This window comes from Macrobrachium rosenbergii, chromosome 3 (genome assembly GCF_040412425.1).
Source record: "Macrobrachium rosenbergii isolate ZJJX-2024 chromosome 3, ASM4041242v1, whole genome shotgun sequence".
In the NCBI taxonomy this organism is placed as follows: domain Eukaryota; kingdom Metazoa; phylum Arthropoda; class Malacostraca; order Decapoda; family Palaemonidae; genus Macrobrachium; species Macrobrachium rosenbergii.
The window spans coordinates 46,043,747-46,062,884 of record NC_089743.1 but is presented as its reverse complement, the minus strand read 5'-3'; the positions used below and the strand labels follow the sequence as shown (position 1 = coordinate 46,062,884).

Genomic DNA, 19,138 nt, shown 5'->3' with positions numbered 1-19,138 from the left:
TTGCATTCCCCCAGACGATGAAGACAGTAGCCCTCATAAGTCTTTAGGATTTTGAGTGTATTTTAACAGTACTGTATATAAGATTTATACTCTAGAAAAGGGTCTTATTTTATCTTTATCTTTAAAGAATGAGATTGTTCTTCGTAGTCTTCACTAACCTATTTGCATAAGAGGCAAAAAGTGATTGATAGTAGCCATACTTGCAAGCTACTGGGACCCACAGGTTCACAGCAACCACTTGTCATAGCTTCATAGTCTGTGGCTTTGTTCACAGCTTAAGAAAGTACCGTTGATATTAATTTCTTATCATGCATTTGCTGAGATACTTTGCTATATCTTCTTTTTTGCTTTGCTGCAAAGTGTTGTATATCACTTACTTTGCTATATATTCTTTTTGCTCTGCTGCAAAGTGGTTTATATCACTTTTTTGTATGTAGTACCTTGTCATCTACTTTTGCTTTTAGCTGAAGGCTAAAGCTCCTCCTGTTCGCAAATGATCCATTCCATTTGGTTCACCTTTGGCCAAACTCTATCAAATATTTTAAGTGTGACCAAGTGGTCTTCTTCGAAGTCTGTATTTTATAATAAAAGTTCTTGAAGGTTTTCTTGAATCATCTGTTTGGGCCCCTCCTTCCATGTTTATTAAATGGAATTAGGTATTCCTCGGATTGCATGAAGTAGTGCTGCTTCTTTTCATCTTTTGCAAAGCTTTGGAACTGACTGTCTGCTGTTTTTTGAGACTTCTAATCTACTTAAGAACCAGATCTCACACTTCCTTTATAGTAAAGCTTCACACTTTTCCTTCATGCTTTTTAGTACTCTGTAAAATAAAACTATTGTGCCGGCCATGCTTTTTTAGTACTCTGTAAAATAAAACTGCTGTGCCGGCTTTGTCTGTCAACCCTCACTTTTCTGTCTGCCCTCAGATCATAAAAACTACTGAGGATGGAGGGCTGTAAATTGATATGTTGATCATCCACCCTCCAGTCATCAAACATATCAAATTGCAGCCCTCTAGCCTCAGTATTTTTATTTTATTTAAGGTTAAAGTTAGCCATAATCATGCTTCTGGCAGTGATATAGGACAGGCCACCACTGTGCCGTGGTTAAAGTTTCATGGGCCGCGGCTCATACAGCATTATCAGAGACCACCGAAAGATAGAGATATTTTCTGTGGCCTTGATTATACGCTGTAGCGGCTGTACAGAAAACTCGATTGTGCTGAAGAAACTTTGGCACGTTTTTTTACTTGTTTTTTCTTTTCTTGGGACTCCATCTAGATAATATAATTGTATTCCTTGCCCTATTTGTGTGTTCCTTGCAAGAATTAGGTATTTTTAGTTGTAACTAAATGATGTCTTATTTAAGAATGCACATGAAGTATATTTATTCAGATACGTTTATTTTCTTTTCAGAACATACATTGCAGTGCCATCGTCTGCCTGGATTGATGATTATTTTGAGTGGTCAATGGAAGGAAAGTACTGTTGTCAGGTGGATGAGAATGGCAACTTTTGTAGACGGGAACCAGAAGATACTTACTATGATATTCTTCCTGATGAGAGTACTAATAGTCCTAGTGATGAAAAAGTGTCTCATGTACCAGAAGGTCCTAATTTCCTTGATGTCTATGATGATGTCAATAATTATGATTATGTGTACGGTGACCCAGATTTTGAATATGCTGATGATGGTACACCTCAAGAAACTAAAGAAACTAAAGAGACGAAGAAGGCAGTTGAAGATGATATATATGATTATTCATACACTTATGGAGACATGTCCTATGATTACGATGGATCATTGAAGAAGCCAAAAGGTCTATCTAATAAGAAGCCACAAAGTACTCCTAGGACTCCGTATGGAGAAATGTCTGGAGATGATGGGTGGCCAGATTATATTGAGAGAAAATCAACAACAAAGAGGTCTGTCAAGAAACGTGCATCCAGATCAAAGTGTCATCCATGTAATATTACCTCAGTGCATGGTAATCCCTTTAGACCTAACCCTGAAGTTTTCAACCAGTACGTCACCATGTTTCTGAAAGATAATCCTGATTTCAAATGTCCTAAGGCCGGACATGCTGCATATGGACAGGTAAATAGGAGAATTTTCTCTGTTATTAGGCTTGTAATGTTTGAAAGGCTCTAGCATATATTATTTGCATTTTGATTTTGCAAAAAAGCATTATCATTCATCTTAAAAACACCATAGGTCCAGTCACAAAGTAAATAAGGCAAATGAGAAAGATTTTATAGAATCACTTAAGTGCATGTAACTATGATATTGAGTGATAGGTGTTCTCAAGACTTTTCAATTATTGGGAATGCCTTTGTTTCACATGTACTGTATCGTCTAATGAAAAGCAAGTTCAGTGTGAGGTTTTGTAATTGGTAACTTTGATCATGTGAGGTTTACAACTTTTGCATTCATTGTTTCTTATATACTTCCTATATTGTCTATTTTTTTCATTTAGAGTGTGAAGGTGAAGTATGATGAATCTGGAAATCCAGTGACTGGTGCAAGCGTGTTCATGACATACCATACAGTTCTGCGCAACAGCAGACAGTTTTACGAGTCACTGCGAGCTGCTCGTGCCATTGCAGATAACATCACTCGCACACTGAATCTTGTTGAGAAGGATGGGAAGCTGGTTCCAAGTGGAGAAACTAAATATGAAGTGTTCCCATACAGGTATGTCTTCAAGCCATAATTACTAGACAAGAAAAAATGTTGATTGTTACTGACAATTTGAGACCTTTGACCATAAAAGATATATTTCCTCACTGTGTTATTTTGCAGCAGAATAAATGTGTTATAATATGATTAGGGAATAAGCACGTAAACTTGAGATGACTTGAAATACTTTGTTAAAAAGGTATGTAAAATTTCTTAAGCAGTATAGTTTCTGTAAGTGCATCAGCAGCAAGATACATTGTAACATTAATTAGCCAATTTGGGGATTACTGGCCTGTTACAAAAGTAGATTTTATGGGGTAAATGTTGTATGATTGTAATTTTTTTTCAATTAATTAAAAAATGTTCATCAGGAAAGATTATTCATGCAACATGGGACAGCACTAAAAGGGTGTTTGAGAAGTTTATATTTTTAGCAGTGTCTTATCACTTGCACATATCAGTGCCATGCACACTTTAATTAACCAAACATTAATTCAAATAATAACGTGTATTTTATACCTTTTCACAGTTTCATATGTATTGTATTGTGAAATGAAGTTCTATATTATGTATGCCATGCAGTGAGGATTGTGTCAGTTTGTTTAGGTTTCAACCCATTGACTAATCTCAACATTATACTTGTACAACAAAGAGTGCACTTATATGCACTATCTAAAGTTTTGAGGGGAAAGCTAGTATTGGTCAGTTTTGTGATTATATTTTAACACTCGTATTTTCTTGCTTTTCAGTGTGTTCTACGTTTTTTATGAGCAGTACTTGACGATATGGGAGGATACTGTGCGAATGTTGGGCATTTCCGTATTGGCTGTGTTTGTGATAACACTCTTCATGATGGGATTCGATTTTGCTTCTTCCATAATCATCATGGTGATGGTTGTCCTTATCCTGACAAACATGGGAGGCCTCATGTATCTTTGGGACATTTCATTAAATGCCATATCACTTGTAAACCTAATAGTAGCAATTGGGATCTCTGTAGAATTCTGCTCTCATACCACCAGAGCATTTGCTGTCAGTGAAGCTGACACAAGAATTCAGAGAGCGCAAGCAGCCTTAGTACGGATGGGCCCATCAGTATTATCGGGGATTACTCTCAGTGACATGGGAGTAGTGGTGCTTGCATTTGCCAATTCTAAGATATTCCAGGTAATAAATAACTTATTTTGTTATTCATATATGTCCTTATTTCAGTACTATATGTAAAGTGACATTCTGCTTACTAGCCTTTGAGTCCACAAAAATTATGTGGCACATGATTTTTGTGTTGAATAGACTTGAAGATTTTCAGTCTTATATTTTCTTTCACAGGTGTTCTACTTCCGTATGTATTTTGGGATGGTCATCATTGGTGCTTTACATGGCTTGATACTCCTGCCAGTTTTGTTAAGTTTTGTTGGTAAGTTACTCATTTTTTAAGCCTTTTTCAATTTTACAGTAAATTCAGGTTAAACTCACTATATGATGATATGTATGACAATAGAATGCATTCTCTCTCTCTCTCTCTCTCTCTCTCTCTCTCTCTCTCTCTCTCTCTCTCTCTCTCTCTCTCTCTCTCTCTCTCTCTCTCTCTGATTATGTAGATCAGACTAGTATAATGTAATTCTGCTGCAAATTAATGATGGTATCTCAATTCATTTTCCCTTTTAAAGATTTCACAAATGAGTTTGATTTATTTCCAGGTCCTTACCGTAAAGTTGTTCGCAGTTACCTTCCGGATAGGGCTGCTAATCCAAGTGGATCTGTTCAGATGGAAGATATGGTTGGTGATGATCAAGAGAGGCAGTGCTTGACTGGCAAACACACAGCAAGTATCAATAATATTCCAAAAGCCAGTGCTAGTTCCAGTAGTATAACTTCAAATACTCCAAGTAAGAAAACAGTCCTCACTAATAACCAGATGAGGAAATCGCCAAAAAAGGGAAGTCATATGTCCCTAAATCATAACTCAGAAGAAGTAGAGGACTTGAATCAGAAAAATACCCCATCAAGGCATTCAAATACTCCGTCTTTTCATTCTATCCATTCTAACACACCATCACGACAGTCTTTAGCATCCAGGCACTCTTTAGCAAAAAATGCTGAGGATTTAGAAGAATTAGAGTGATGTGATTTTATAATGGCATCTTGAATGTGTGCATTTGTGATGGTGTTCACAACTCTTTTAAGTGTCTTTGTATATGATGTGATTTTTTGTTAAGTCATAGAAGTGCTTCCTAACATTTAGTGCTACAAGGAAAGGCTTCTTAAAGATATATATTTACATAGTGCTGTGCTGTTTGATATTGTCAGTAATAAAATCGAAATGGATGACAATGATACTCAGGGCCAGTATGACCCTGTGATCTAGTCCTGAACATCTTGATTACCAGCATTGTAACACCAAGCTGTAGAATTTATCAGGCTCCCATCAATATTCTGCCAGATTCTTCATTTCCATGCCTTTTATTCTGTCCTGTAGAAGAGGACGCTTTCATGGATTTGCTTCTAAATATGGCCCTCTTGTAGTTTCTTCCTAGTCATTGAACATTTTTACTGAGGGGGTTACATATTAAATTATTTTCTGATTTTCAGCTCAGTTGTGGTTTCTTTTGGGCATTTGCTGTTTTCCAAATCTGAAGCATTTAAGAAACCCCTGGCAAATGCTGAGGTCTCCAAAATTTTTACAATTCTAAGCATTTTCAGATGGGATGTCTCCGTTATTGTTAGATAAACAGAAATAAATGAAAAAGTGTGGCTTTTTAGCAGCTACTAAGTAGCTTTGATAAGGTAATAAGCTGTAGAATTGTATTGAATTACAGCTTTAAGTAGGTGCCACACTATTATCATACTTCTTCTAGACTCCTTTGTCTCTCTGTGGAAATTGGTGTAAAAGGAAATACCATGCTCATTTTTACACGAGAGTTTGCTTTTAAATTTAGAAATTATTTCAAGTGTTCTCCCAGCCTTATTTTGAACAACTCGGGTGCTTTATTGGAAGTGCTACTAAGTATACAGCATATAATTTTGTTCTCTTTTTGTGGAGAATAAGATAATGCAACTGGAAACTTTGTTTTAGCAGTGGGAGATTGTACAATCTGACCTGGTTTGTTTTGCACTAAGTAATTAACCTAAATACATGTAGCTGGTACCTACCATGTTATATATTACCTTTTTCCTTCTTTTCCAATTTGAAATTAACATTTTAACTCTAAACTTTCCATAAACATTCCAGCTCCATTATCAGAGTTCTAGATAAAGAAAATTTTAATATTTCATTTGACTCAGCTTGGTTTGGGGATATTCTTGCTCAATGTAACTCCCTGTGAAAGTTAAGTTTTTGTGTTCCTATTTCTGTTTCATTTATTGTTACTTTTTTTCATTATTATTAGCATCAGCCATGACTTACATTTCAGTAATTAATTTTATTAACAGTGTATCATACAGTCTACAGTGTATTTTATATTGGGTGCAGTGTTGGTTCACTTAATCAAGACTGCCAGAGAATTTTTTTATGCTGTGATATACACATTACAATCAACTTACACTTGTTTGTAAGTTCAGGATAGTATCAACACTTTTGACTCCTGTTTCAGATAATTTATAATAACAAGTATGTAGTTTATTCTTTGAATAATTACTAACATAGAGAAAAACACATTTAATTCCTGTTACTGTACTTATATTGTATAGTACAGAAGATTTATTTATATTGCTCATATTTGACTTTAACAGTCCCAGAAATAGTCTGAAGACTAACATTGGTTCTGATATGTCACAAGTTTTAATTTTCTTGAAGTAAAAGAGCAGTTATGAATTTAGACATTATATATACTGTATATATACACTAGGATGAAATCTGGATCATCTGTGCCAATAGGTGGCACAATGAAGTTCTTGTTAGGGGAAAACTCGTGTACTTAACGAGTCAAGTCTTGATTACTGAATGCATCAAGCCTTGATTTGTTAAGTAACACTCAAGCCATGTATATTGTTTGTAAATATCACTTGTCATTTCATGATTAAAATATATTTTGTTTATGATAATGTCATTTTATGTTGAATAATATTGTACATGCCAAAAATATTGTATCAACGTTACCACCATCCACCATCATACCACTATTGTGCCCACGTGTGAAGATCTTCAAGTATTGCCACATCTGTTGTCATACCTGAGATCTGACACAATTGCTGGAACACATCTGAAGCTTCCGTTAGTCTTAGTCTCATGTTGTAAATATCTTCTATCAGTGAAAGTTTCAGATGTGTTACCTTTATCTGTGCCTGAAAGAATTTTGTATTTTCACACTTAGCTGGCTTTTTATGCTAAGAGTAATTATTCTCTTTCATTTGTCCTGTAGTGTAAGGAATTTTCAGTGGAATAATATGAGAGCTTTGTTTGATCGTGTTGTCATCAGTAGGATATAATGTCTAGAATTGATTCTCTTGGATAAAACTGTTCGTAAAGCTAGCAATAAATGCTGTCGTAAAAGAGAGAAAAAGGAAATTGAAATCTGGAGGCTGCAGTCATCAGTTTTGTACCATAAATCTTGAATTGATGTGAACATGAATAATGAAAGCTTAATGTTGTCAACTTTAATTGCAGCCATTTTGAACAAAGTAAGTGTATTGCCAGTTAATATAGTACTATATTGCAGAATAGCTAACAAAGTCCCTCCCTGTACTCAAGTCTGTGTGGATTACTTTGATTACCTTATGTGGTTCTCAAAGATATTGTTAGCTTTAATTGTACTCAGCATTCACATAAGCCCATAGAATTTTTATTCAGAACACTGATAGGCCATATTCCCCAATCCTCTTTTTTTTAAAACATATTTATTTTTCTATTCTGCTACTGAGGTAGACTTACGAAGAATTTGAAGGATCTTGCTTATTTAAAGGCTTTGTAGACCTAGACTTGGTTAAGTGCAGTAAGACCTCCAGTGTAGTTTAAAATCCAATTTTGCATCATGTCACTTATTTGTTTTAGTATTCTTATAACATGAATGAACTTGTTTTCTTATTTACCAGTACATTAGTAACATAGAACTGAAATTTATATAAATGGAGAATTCAGTGGTATAACCTTTGCTTGAGCAGTACTTGAAGTAGTTGTTAGGGTCATAGTGAAAATGTCTGAATGACCTGAAAAAGGCTTTCAGCATTGTATCATATTTTTTATATGTAACGTGGTGGACTGAGCAGCAAAAATGAGGCACTTACAGTATTTCATTTGGCACAGTGACAAATGCCAGCAGTCTCTGAATGTATGCATAACCGTCCATGTTGATGTAGTAATCATGGGTTTAGAGGGTGGAAAAAACGCCTGAAACATTTTTGTATGTGTTGAACAAAAACACTCAGATCAAACCATTAGTGCTGATTAGATCGACTACTTGAACCTACAACCTAATGCTTGAGTATCATTAACATAAACTAAGTAAGAATATCTTTGAAAAAGATCTTAGAGCAGTGATAACAGTTTTACTACAAGTGTTTATGCAGTGTGGAAGTCGCTCAGAACTTAATATTCCAATGAAACTAAACAGGATCTATCTGACATGGAGAGGTCTTACTGTATCTCATCATAAGTTTGTTGCCCAGTATTCAGTTCTCATTATCAGGAACATGTAAATGCACAAGTATTCCTATTTAAGTATGCAGTGTTTTTTTATATTGACTCATGAATATAGTGCTTAATATAATGGGAATTAAATATCACAAATACACATCAGATATTTTTCAAAACTGGGAGAGTTAAGGGTTTAGAAGTTATGAATTTGTTCCCATTCAGAAAACTGAAAATTGTTTATTATTATTATTATTATTATTATTGTAGGAATTGGATTAGATTAGGTGTAAGATAGTACAGGTAAAACAAGACCAGTGATATAGAATTGTAAGCTGTCACAGAGTTGGCCAGAAATTACGCAGAATATGTGAAAGAATAATCTTGAATTGTATGAGGTTTTGGTAAGATTTGCCTTGGAACTTTTCATTGAAAACTTTTATAACTATGAGGTTTAAATTTTTTCTTTGAAATTAATTGTAACTATAGTACAAAGACTTCCGGTAATTTATAATTTCCAAAACTCAGCTACAGGAAATTCTGTTGTTCCATGGAGGAAAGTTACATCACTGATTCAGAAATGTTTTAACCATTTCCTTGTACTGTGGGAGGCTTTATTGCGCTCTATCATTCCTTTTCACCGTAACTTTATTTTTACATATTTGACAAAACTAGAAAAGTGTGAAACATTATCCCAATATTTTTGGTTAGGTATTTTTACAGGATTAGCTGGTATAGGTGGAAAATGATAAGTGAAACTATGTTGTTTCAGTTCTTGAATCATGAAAACTGTATTTGGTAACGTAGTGGATTACAGCTTTTGAAAGTATCTGCAACCCTTGATATCTGCCCTAGTAGTCAAAATACTTATGACTTTTCTTTGTTATAGATTACTGCTTGGAAAAATCTCTCCCAAAATGTGCAGTTCTGATAAGAAAATAATATACATCTTAAAAAATTTATTAATATCAAGGAAACCCATGGGTACTTGAACCAGATTACCATTTTACAGGTAAATTTTTTTTCTTATAGTCACATCTAAGTTAACTGCTATAAAAAAACTTTTGTATGAAACAGGTCCAACTGTTAATTATCATTTGTTTGTATTGTATATAATATAGTTACCTAAAGCAGTCATTCTTGGCCCTAGATTTTACATGAGTCATTTGTAATTGTTAATTGTTAGGTGAGTAGGATTAAGTTTGTGGTCTTGTGATCAACCTAAGTCTTTTTCAATAAAACTGAGGAAACATCTAATTGTTTGAATGAGCATGAATTCTCATGACAGCCTAATTGTAATGCCTCTTGACTTTACTTCCACAGTATGATGTTGAGAAGCAGTATGAGAGGAAGATGTTTGCAACCATTTGTTTTTAGCTTTAGTTTAGCCTGGCAGCTAATGAAATACAGTAGGTTATTGAAGTGCTATCAGGCATATTATCTGGAGTCTGCATTTAGGTTAAAGACTTAAGGTAAGTTGGAGATACCATATATAAATTTGTCATTTTCTGTTCAAACAATTTGTTTGAAGTCTAAGAGTGAAAACGAATTGAGAGAACTAAGTTGGACAATCAGGGAAGGAAATCAAGTACTGTAGAATAACTGAAAAGCAAAGAACAGGAAGGCTCACAGCTGGGCCAAGAGGTATGCTGAAAAAACCATAATGCTGCCAGAACTGACAATGTTTGTTTTGCAGTTAGGCATACTGGACTGAAAAAGTGGCTGGAAATGATAAATGAAAAAATGGTAAATTACTTCCAGGGCTGAGGTAATTTTGGTTGTTGAAGTACGCGAGATGCTGGAGATTTGCCGTGCAACAGAAAGGAAATTGTGCATCCCATATATCTTGAGGTCTTAATATAGTAGATGCCTTTATTTTATGGTTGTTGTAAAGTTGGTTTTTACCCAAAATCACTCAAGTTTTACATACAATTTACAGTTGCCTGAAATTTAACTGAGGAAAATCTCGAATTTTTGTAGTGTATATCTCAAATGACTAGGGCGTTACAGTTCTAGGGTTTAGTTCAAGTTTGTTCTCATTGGTGACTTATGTTTAACCTTCTACGTATTGCTTTATATCATTAAAGGTTGAACAGTGTTTTTATTTTCATCTCATGTAATATGCAAAGAGTTTTGAATATAGATAGTATTTATTTCTATGCCAACATATCTATGTTAATTTTCTGGTGCATAGTGTCTCGGATTCCCTCGATTGCTCCATGGTTTATTGAAGTGGTGGGGTATGTGTGAGTTTATGTGCAGCAAAGTAGAACTAAGCAATGGCAGTGGGGTAGTTTTTCTACCCTGGCAGATCCTACCATAGAAGCAAGGCCAGTTCAGAGTACACAGAAAAAGACAAACTCTTGTTTTTTCTCTTCATAGTTTTACCGTTTTCCTTTTTTGACCCTCCTGATCTCCGATGGTGTACTGTAGATGACTACTGCAAGGAAAACATTTTAGAATTTCACTGCTTGTTGGTTTTGATAGAGGATTTACTGGGACATCCCAGAACATATGTGGTCAAGTGAGTGGAAACATTTGAAACCAAAGCTTTCTCTGAGTTCTGGGTATGATCTAGACAGACTGATGAACATTGAGGTTTAAATATTATTACTCTTGAGCCATAATACAAAGAAGGCAAGTTAAATAAAAGAAGGAGAAAGGAGCTTAAAACTAAATACTTATGTTACTCAGTTTGAAAGACAGAAGTTCCCAAACAAGCTTGGAAAACAAACATTATTGGAATGTTGTAAAAAAGAAACGTCTTTACGACCAATAGGTACAAATGGGTGGTTGATTGAAACCAGCTAAAAAAGCCTTTCTGAATGTACTAAATGAATTTATACTCAACGTAAATGTAACAAAACATGACTTATTAAATTACCTATGAGAAATCTTTATTCTAACTCACTCACAGGAAGAATTACTTGGCAAGAATTTACTGTACATTTATGCTGATTACAACCCAGTCAAGTCAGTATTCATGACCTTGAACTCTACGAAACTAAAAGTAAAAAGACAAATTACTACGTGGTGGAAATGGCCAAGATAAAATGCTTTTGACAGAATTATCTGAAAGTTAAAATATTTTGTTGGTAACTCCTACAAAACCACCGATACTGCAAGTTCTGTCACATTAACTAAAGGTGCCACCGCAAGATGCCAGTATTGAATGTGAATCAGAAAAACCTTATCTCTAACTTGAGTTACCATGAGAGGGGATCTAGCGATCTGACCAAATATAACTAATAACTAAATATTCAGTGAAAAGAAGGATGACTAGATGCACCAAATAGAAGATATAAAGGGAGCAACCCATGCAAGAAAAAACATTACAACGACAAAGATGGTCTCAGTCTTTAGAGAAATAGGTCTTATAAAGCCAAATTACATTAACATCGCCGTCAGTGCATCTCACGCTGTGCACTGTAGGCTTGACAGCTAAATTTCATGAACTGAAGTGGAGTAAATTGCAACTTGGATTAATAGTGAGCGAAATAGGAAGAGGCAACCAGAGCATCTTACAAATACATCATAGTGGGTTCGTTTCCCTATTATTTTATATAATAATAAGAAACAAAGGGTCTGTCTTAAAGTAAAAGGTGGGAATTGGACCAAAGTAAAGTTAAGGAAGCTGAACAGCTAATTGTAAGAAGAGAACAGATGAAATATAATGAGAAGAAGGCAATGCCGTTAGAGATGAAGAGATGCTGCAGGGAACCTTTAGTACCTTTACAGTGTGCCTCATTAAACAGACATAGAGATCCTGTAGGGGATACCACTTACAGTTGACCTTGCACAGCGCACTGTAGGCTTTACCACAGGTTCTTTGCAGCGAACCATCTGTCCCAGCCTCATTACTTTCTGTCTTTTGCTTTCCATCTGTTCCCTTTGGTTCCATCCTAACTGTATAACTTCTTTCTCTTAATCTTTGTTTATTTTCAGTTATTTTAAGAACAAATCCTACAAACGAGCCATATGAGATTCTAACAGTGTGAATGAGTGGTCTCGATAATAATAAGATAATAATAATAGGCCGAGCTTTGCAGCTGGTGGACAGCAAGACACCAAATTAATTTTAGACTATCTAAAGTGTGCCACACAACGCAATGTAGGCAGTAATCCCTACGAGGATACCAGGATTTGATTTCCACCAGTGATTTATGTAGCTTTAGCCAAGTTACCAATAGCATTTTTCTTGTGCGAAATATTTCTCCCCACATGTCAGACCTGATATCTTGTATGAATTCAGCGAAGACTTGGACTACTGGGTACTTAAAAAAAAAATGGAATAGATTTTGAAGAGATGCAAAGACGAAATACAAAGACACAGAAACACAATCGCAACTGAGCAGTTGCTTGTTCCTTCCAATATTTAGACTGCTTAATTATTTCATAAATTCTTTTTCGTTAACTTTGTTCCAGCTAACCATATAGATAGATAGATAGATATTACGGAAAAAATACTACAGTACCATAGTTGAACCTTCTGAAGGCTTAGATGATTTTGCCTGTTCCCTCTTTGATTTATATTCATATAAAGAATTTTCCAAAGACTGTTCTGGACTTTGGAGATCACATTGCAGATAAGGAAGTTATGAGAGATATACGTTGTCGAGAAGCTGTAAAGTCGACAAATACCTCTAACACTGAGGTGGTTTGGAAATGGGTTGGGAAGGAGTAAGGGGTGCCATTTAGGAAGGACCAGTAAGTTTTGGTGAAAGTGTACAAATGAAAACTTTGACCAGACAGAAATTCAGGCAGAAAATACAGGTAATTCTTTACGTCTAATCCCGTGAAGGAAAAACCTGACCTATAAACGAAAATTTTGATGATTACTTTAGTGTCATGAATCTGAATATTCTAAAGGAAGCGAGCAAGCTGAAAATTTAAGTTTGATTATTCTTGAACAAACGAATAAAATCATGGAAAGTTTTCAATGAAATGACAAAGTATTTCAGACTAAATGACACTCCCACACGTCTTGAAAGCCTATTTTGTCATGGTAACAGCTCAAAACTTTTAGTCTTCAAGTAAAGCAGAAGAATTATTCTTATTTGTAAATCCGGGAGAGAGAGAGAGAGATTTAAGACTTTCAAGACCAAGATTTCGATTTAAAAACGAACAAAAAGCAGCCAGTAGTCCCCCAAGATCCCAAAGAATTTTGAGGCATTAAAGTAACCACAGAATCATGACACCATAAATTTCATGAAAGAAATTGGATTCTTTCTATGAATTAAGGATAATGAAGAACTACCAAGCAACAATTTGCTTTTAGAATCTTCTCTTGCTTACGTACGAGGATAAGTACAAATGTTCTCTAGTCAAGTTATGAACCGAATATGGCCAAACAGTATCAGCAGATAAATAAGAATCTATAGCCAAGTAGCGTTGAAAGCAGACAGATGTTTATTGTTTTATTTTCATCCATTTACAGTATCTATTCATTATTATCATTGCAGTATCATATCATCATCATTATCTTTGATCTATGAGACGAGCAAATCTCTATTCTAATTGGTATTCACTGCAGATATACTAGTGAGCAGTTCACGTGGAGATACATTACGTGAGAGAGAGACACTCGTAGAGTTATCTACCATTGGACGAAGTGCTTTTAACCCCCCAAAAAGGGACTACCAGTTGTGTCCTCCTTCATCATTATGCCTGTTCCCTTGGCAAAGCCAGGGGACTATTCTGAAAGCCATTGCAACTCTTTACTGACAAGTCTTAGGTTAAGATCTTAGATTATGACATTAATGCCAGGGACTTTTCGAAATCACACGCTTGACCAGGTACTTGCTCGGCAATAAACAAGAGTTGGTAGGCATGCTGGATTGACCAGAAGGGACCTGTGAATTTTATGCAGCATTTCTTCTGGTGTACACATCACAAGAGTTTACAACTTAATGGCACACTTCAGCAGATTTGTATATGTCATGGTAATACTGGTAATACTTTGTCGTCATGAACCTTTCTTTGCCTCATGAAATGTGCCACTGCCAGTGTGGTTTGTTTTTCTATTTGTGTTCAGAACCGTGTGCATTTGGGAAAGATGCCTTTAGCCAGGACTGAAATCAACGGAAATTGATTGATAACTTTCCTCAATGGCTTGTTGAGTCTGTGGTATCCATCTGTTAGCTGGTTTTGGTACCCTGACAAATGCTTTCTCAGGATCCACCAGTGTGTCGTTTAATCTCACCCTCTGCATTATAGATGTTTGAAATGGTTTCTAGAATAAAGTAGCTGACAATTTTTCGATTTTAAAACACCTTTTCTAAAACACCTTCAGCACTTTCACAGCATGCTCAAACAATCTTATCCCTCTAAAATCTCAACATTGCAAGGCATCCCTCTTTACTTACTATTATTTCAGGATTATTTAGATACAGATTTCAATCTGAAATCCGAGGAATAAATTATTGATGAGGGAGACGGATGAACAAGAATTTGACGTTTTATTTTTTCCCAATTTTTCATCCTCATAACTTTAGTACGTGCTGGGGCTGCTAATTTCCAGTGGCTGCTATCGTGCATAGAAGCATTTAGGATGAAGATCGGGGTTTTAATGTTTTAATTTCTAATCAGATTTTACCTATAATTTTTATATATGCACAATCTCCAATCTAATTAAACTCACTATGTAAACCCTCGGCCGCTAAGGCTTCTCTCAAATTAATAATAATAATAATAATAATAATAATAATAATAATAATAATAATAATAATAATAATAATAATAATCAAGACTTAATAAACCGGCATAACCTCTCCATCTATCTTGAAAACTGTTGTCCTTTTGGGCTATATTTAACTTAAATTGTCAAGTCTTACCTTGTGTTCCTGCCAACCGGGAGGCAAATTCCTCAGGTGTATGCTAGTATTGCACCAGCCCCGTTTTTTTTTTGCCATGCCCCTGGGTTAGGTTAGGTTAGGTTGGGTTAGGTTAGGTTAGATATTGTGTCTTCTTCGTAATTTGGGTGTGGGAAACCTAATGAGATTATTTTCAAGAAAATTCAAGTGTTAGTTTTTCAGATATGGCGTCCCGCTTTTTTCCTGGGAAAAGTCTCGATGCTCGGTTACATCTCGGGAAAATGCAACCAGGAGACATAATAGAATACACTGTGCAAGGCAGAGGGTGTCTTTTATGTGTGCTTTGTTTTGGATTACTGATAAAATACTATATGCGTTGTCGCTTATATTGTTGCCTTTACATGATTTACGTTATCTATTGTTAATTCTACATTAATTATTGATACTTTTACCTTATTCATTTCAGCTGTCGATTTATTCATGTAACCACCTCTTTTATATCCTGTTCTAAATGTATCATACTCTACTTGGTACAGGCTGCCTCTTGTTGCTTGTAATGATACTTAGTACAAGTTGCTTCTTGTTTCTGTGATAATGCTTAGAACAGGCTGCCTCTTGTTTTTGTAATAATACTGAATACAGGCTGCTTCTTGGTTTTGTGATAATAATTAATGTAGGCTGCCACTTGTTTTTGTAATAATACTTAGTACAGGCTGCCTCTTGGTTTAGTAATAATACTTAGTACAGGCTGCTTCTTGATTTTGTGATAATACTTAATGCAGGCTGCCTCTAGTTTTTGTAATAATACTTAGTACAGGCTGCCTCTTGGTTTTGTGATAATACTTAGTACAGGTTTCTTCTCGATTTTGTGATAATACTTAATGCAGGCTGCCTCTTGTTTTTGTAATAATGCTTAGTACAGGCTGCTTCTTGATTTTGTAATAATACTTAGTACAGGCTGCCTCTTGTTTTTGTAATAATACTTAGTACAGGCTGCTTCTTGTTTTTGTAATAATACTTAGTACAGGCTGCTTCTTGTTTTTGTAATCTTGTACAGGCTTTTGTTTTTGTAAAAAAATTATACAGAATGCCTTTTGCTTTTGTAATAATACTTAGTGCATTGCCTCTTGTTTTTTGATATTATTACATAACCCCCTCTTATTTTAATAAAGATACTTAGTGCATAATTCCTCTTGTTTTTGTAATAATACTTAGTACAGGCTGCCTCTTGGTTTTGTAATTATACGTAATACAGGCTTTCTCTTGTTTTGTAATGATACTTAGGGCAAACTGCTTCTTGCTTTTGTAATAATAGTACAGGTTTTCTCTTGTTTTGTAGTGATATTTAGTACAGGTAGCCTCTTGATTTTGAAATAATGCTTAGAACAGGCTGCTTCTTGTATTTATAATAATACTTAGTATAGGCTGCTTCTTGTTATGTAATAATAATTAGTACAGGCTGCCTTTGTCTTTTTTATAATATTCAGCACAGGCTGCTTCTTGTTTCTGTAAAAATACTTAGTACAAGCTTCCTCTTATTTTTGTAATAATGTTTAGTACAGACTGCCTCTTGTTTTTCGTAATGCCTTTCCTTTTTTTGTAATAATACTGAACACAGGCTTCCTCTTGCTTTTGTAATAAGCTAACTGTTTTTTACGTGGCTGGTTTCTTAACAAGACAGTAGCTATATATTTGATGTTGTAAACACTGTAGTGTTTTGCTGTAGGCTTTTTCATAATGCTTTTGAAGATAGATAAGCAAATTTACATTTTGACATCTGTGTTTCCTGAGGAATAAACTGAAGTATGCTTTGATTAGGTTTTCGCATGGGAAAGAACCTTATGACTTTTAACTTAAAAAAAAAAAATTTTTTGAATGGGAACAATGAATTGTTTTACCAGTTTTCTGGTTTTATTATTATTATTATTATTATTATTATTATTATTTATTATTATTATTATTATTATTATTATTATTGTTGTTGTTGTTGTTGTTGTTGGTGGTGGTGGTGAAATTACTTTCTTTTGGAATATTTCAGGTGGAAATTTTGAATTAAGTTTAAACTTTTATGGTAACAAAAATCTCTTGACTTTGGAAAAATTAGCATCAGAAGGCGAATAATGAATGGAATTGGAAACTCTTTGTCAAGTAATGTTTTTTATTTGATATCTGTAACATCATTACTATTTTTGAAATTACTTTCTTGCGGAACTCTTCAAGTGGAAATATTGAATTCGAACCATGCCTCTCTAAAACTAATTCCTTTTACGAGCGAAGCCTGAAACAGTGGCCATTGCCTGTCACACCAATCACGGACTTTCTATTTGTTTTTGATTAAAAAACAGAGGCAGAATGCTCTTGTTCATTTGTCATGCTTCTCGTGGTATTTTGAAGGGTGGAAAATTATTTTGCGGTTTTTTCTGGTAGACTTCAATTTGTCCCTAGTTTGACGAACTGACGTAAGCCATTTTTCCCCCATTCTGAAAAAATGGGATTCAAAGATTTTGATATTACTGTATTCGGAGCGTCTACTTAGCTCAACTGTTGAGGAAATTTGGTTTGAAAATGTGACAACACAAACAGCTGAAGTTTTGATGTTATAGAGCATCAAAAACTGAGGAGCTTTGGCTGGAAAACTCAAGTACCTAAAAAAAAAAAAAAAAAAATAGAATACGCCAGTTCGTCAAAACAGGGACGAATTATAACAGAAGCCTTCTTAATCTTTTTCTCGACTTAATCCGTAGTCCAGGTTGCTGTTTTTAATGAGCCTTTTCCCAGGTGTTTCTAAACACCCACCGAAAGGCTCATTTCTTTAGTTTGTTTTACGGACTGATACCCTTCCTAACACCAACCCTCCATGTCTATTCGGCCCTGGGAAATCGATTATTGTAGAGGTAAATTCCGAAAAACTCTACAATTTTTCCTAATGCTATAAAATAATATTAAGGCTCATTGGTCTATAAGGGGCATAATTTCGATTTTCCTAAAGGACGTATGGGCAGTTTTTATGTAATACACTGACACATAACCATGCATAAACACACTGAACTAACTCGTCATATGCGCACCCAAAGATAGTAGGCTAAATATGAGTGATTGGTTTGAAAAAATTGTTAGCCATAGATACGTATAACCAAGTTTCACTGACTGTAATATTTAAGGATATAAACTATTTAAGAACTGATAAACTATAATTTTCAAACAGAAGAAGCTCGCTCTATGGATCGATTGAGAGCTGTTAGGAGGACGTTAAAAAATAAACAAAGATGCTGATGGAATGATTAAACGGGTAACTATGCTTATTTTAGAACCGTGGAAGAGGTTTGGGCGGGGCGGGAGGGGTGGAGGTCGGGTGTTGTGTGTTGGGGAGAGATGAGCTGTGATGTTCCTCTCAAAAGATTCCCTGGGATTGAATTGAGACGTGAGGCAATAAGGTTTTACTCACAAAATCTGTCAGTTATTATTTTGATTTGGTCTGAATTTATGCCAACTTCAAGTAGAAAACAGAGCTCTGCGAATTATCAAACATGATGAAGAAAACTGAATAATAATTCTTCACCCTAATGCATTTTTATTTGCGAGGAACTCGAGAAATAATTTGGATAGTTTTCGATTACACTATTCTTACATTCATACACGAGTAAAAAATTGGAAAAATAACCTCATGTTTGTTAATCATCAATAATAGAGCCATAGAGCCAAAAACAAAAGAAGTTCCTAGTGGCAGCCACGCCCACTTTTCCCTCAATCACTGAAACCGTAGGAGATTTACTATAGCCGTGCCAAAAATAGCATCGGTCATCGGATGCAAGGATTATACCATGATGCTCAGTTGAAGGGGAATTGTGACCTATTTTGTCCATCTTTCTAAACATATTGTTAAGTTCGAGCGCCTTTATCGTGACGCCAAACGAGAATGGCATGTGGCGCATGCGTAATACGAGGGATAATAATAAATAATCCTAGGGTTTCCATTTCATTCAGCAGAAAGGGAAAGGAGGTGTCGCCATCTGTAGGGCGTCTGGCAAGGCAGGAAGGCGGCGCGTCGTCTGCTAGGCGGGTCAACGCGGTAACAAAC

The 19,138-nt window shown here is 35.2% G+C and overlaps 1 protein-coding gene across 3 annotated transcripts in view; it reads left to right on the top strand.

Moving 5' to 3' along the window:
- LOC136855036 (NPC intracellular cholesterol transporter 1-like) overlaps nt 1-9,501 on the top strand; it is a 177,488-nt gene extending 167,987 nt beyond the window's left edge. For all 3 annotated transcript variants that reach the window (XM_067131804.1, XM_067131796.1, XM_067131786.1), the window contains 5 exons: nt 1,416-2,097; nt 2,477-2,694; nt 3,429-3,846; nt 4,009-4,096; nt 4,380-9,501. In XM_067131804.1, the coding sequence (XP_066987905.1) occupies nt 1,416-2,097; nt 2,477-2,694; nt 3,429-3,846; nt 4,009-4,096; nt 4,380-4,804 (1,831 nt within the window). In that variant the 3' untranslated portion in view covers nt 4,805-9,501. The remainder of the gene's footprint in view (nt 1-1,415; nt 2,098-2,476; nt 2,695-3,428; nt 3,847-4,008; nt 4,097-4,379) is intronic.
- The last annotated feature ends 9,637 nt before the right edge of the window (nt 9,502-19,138 follow it).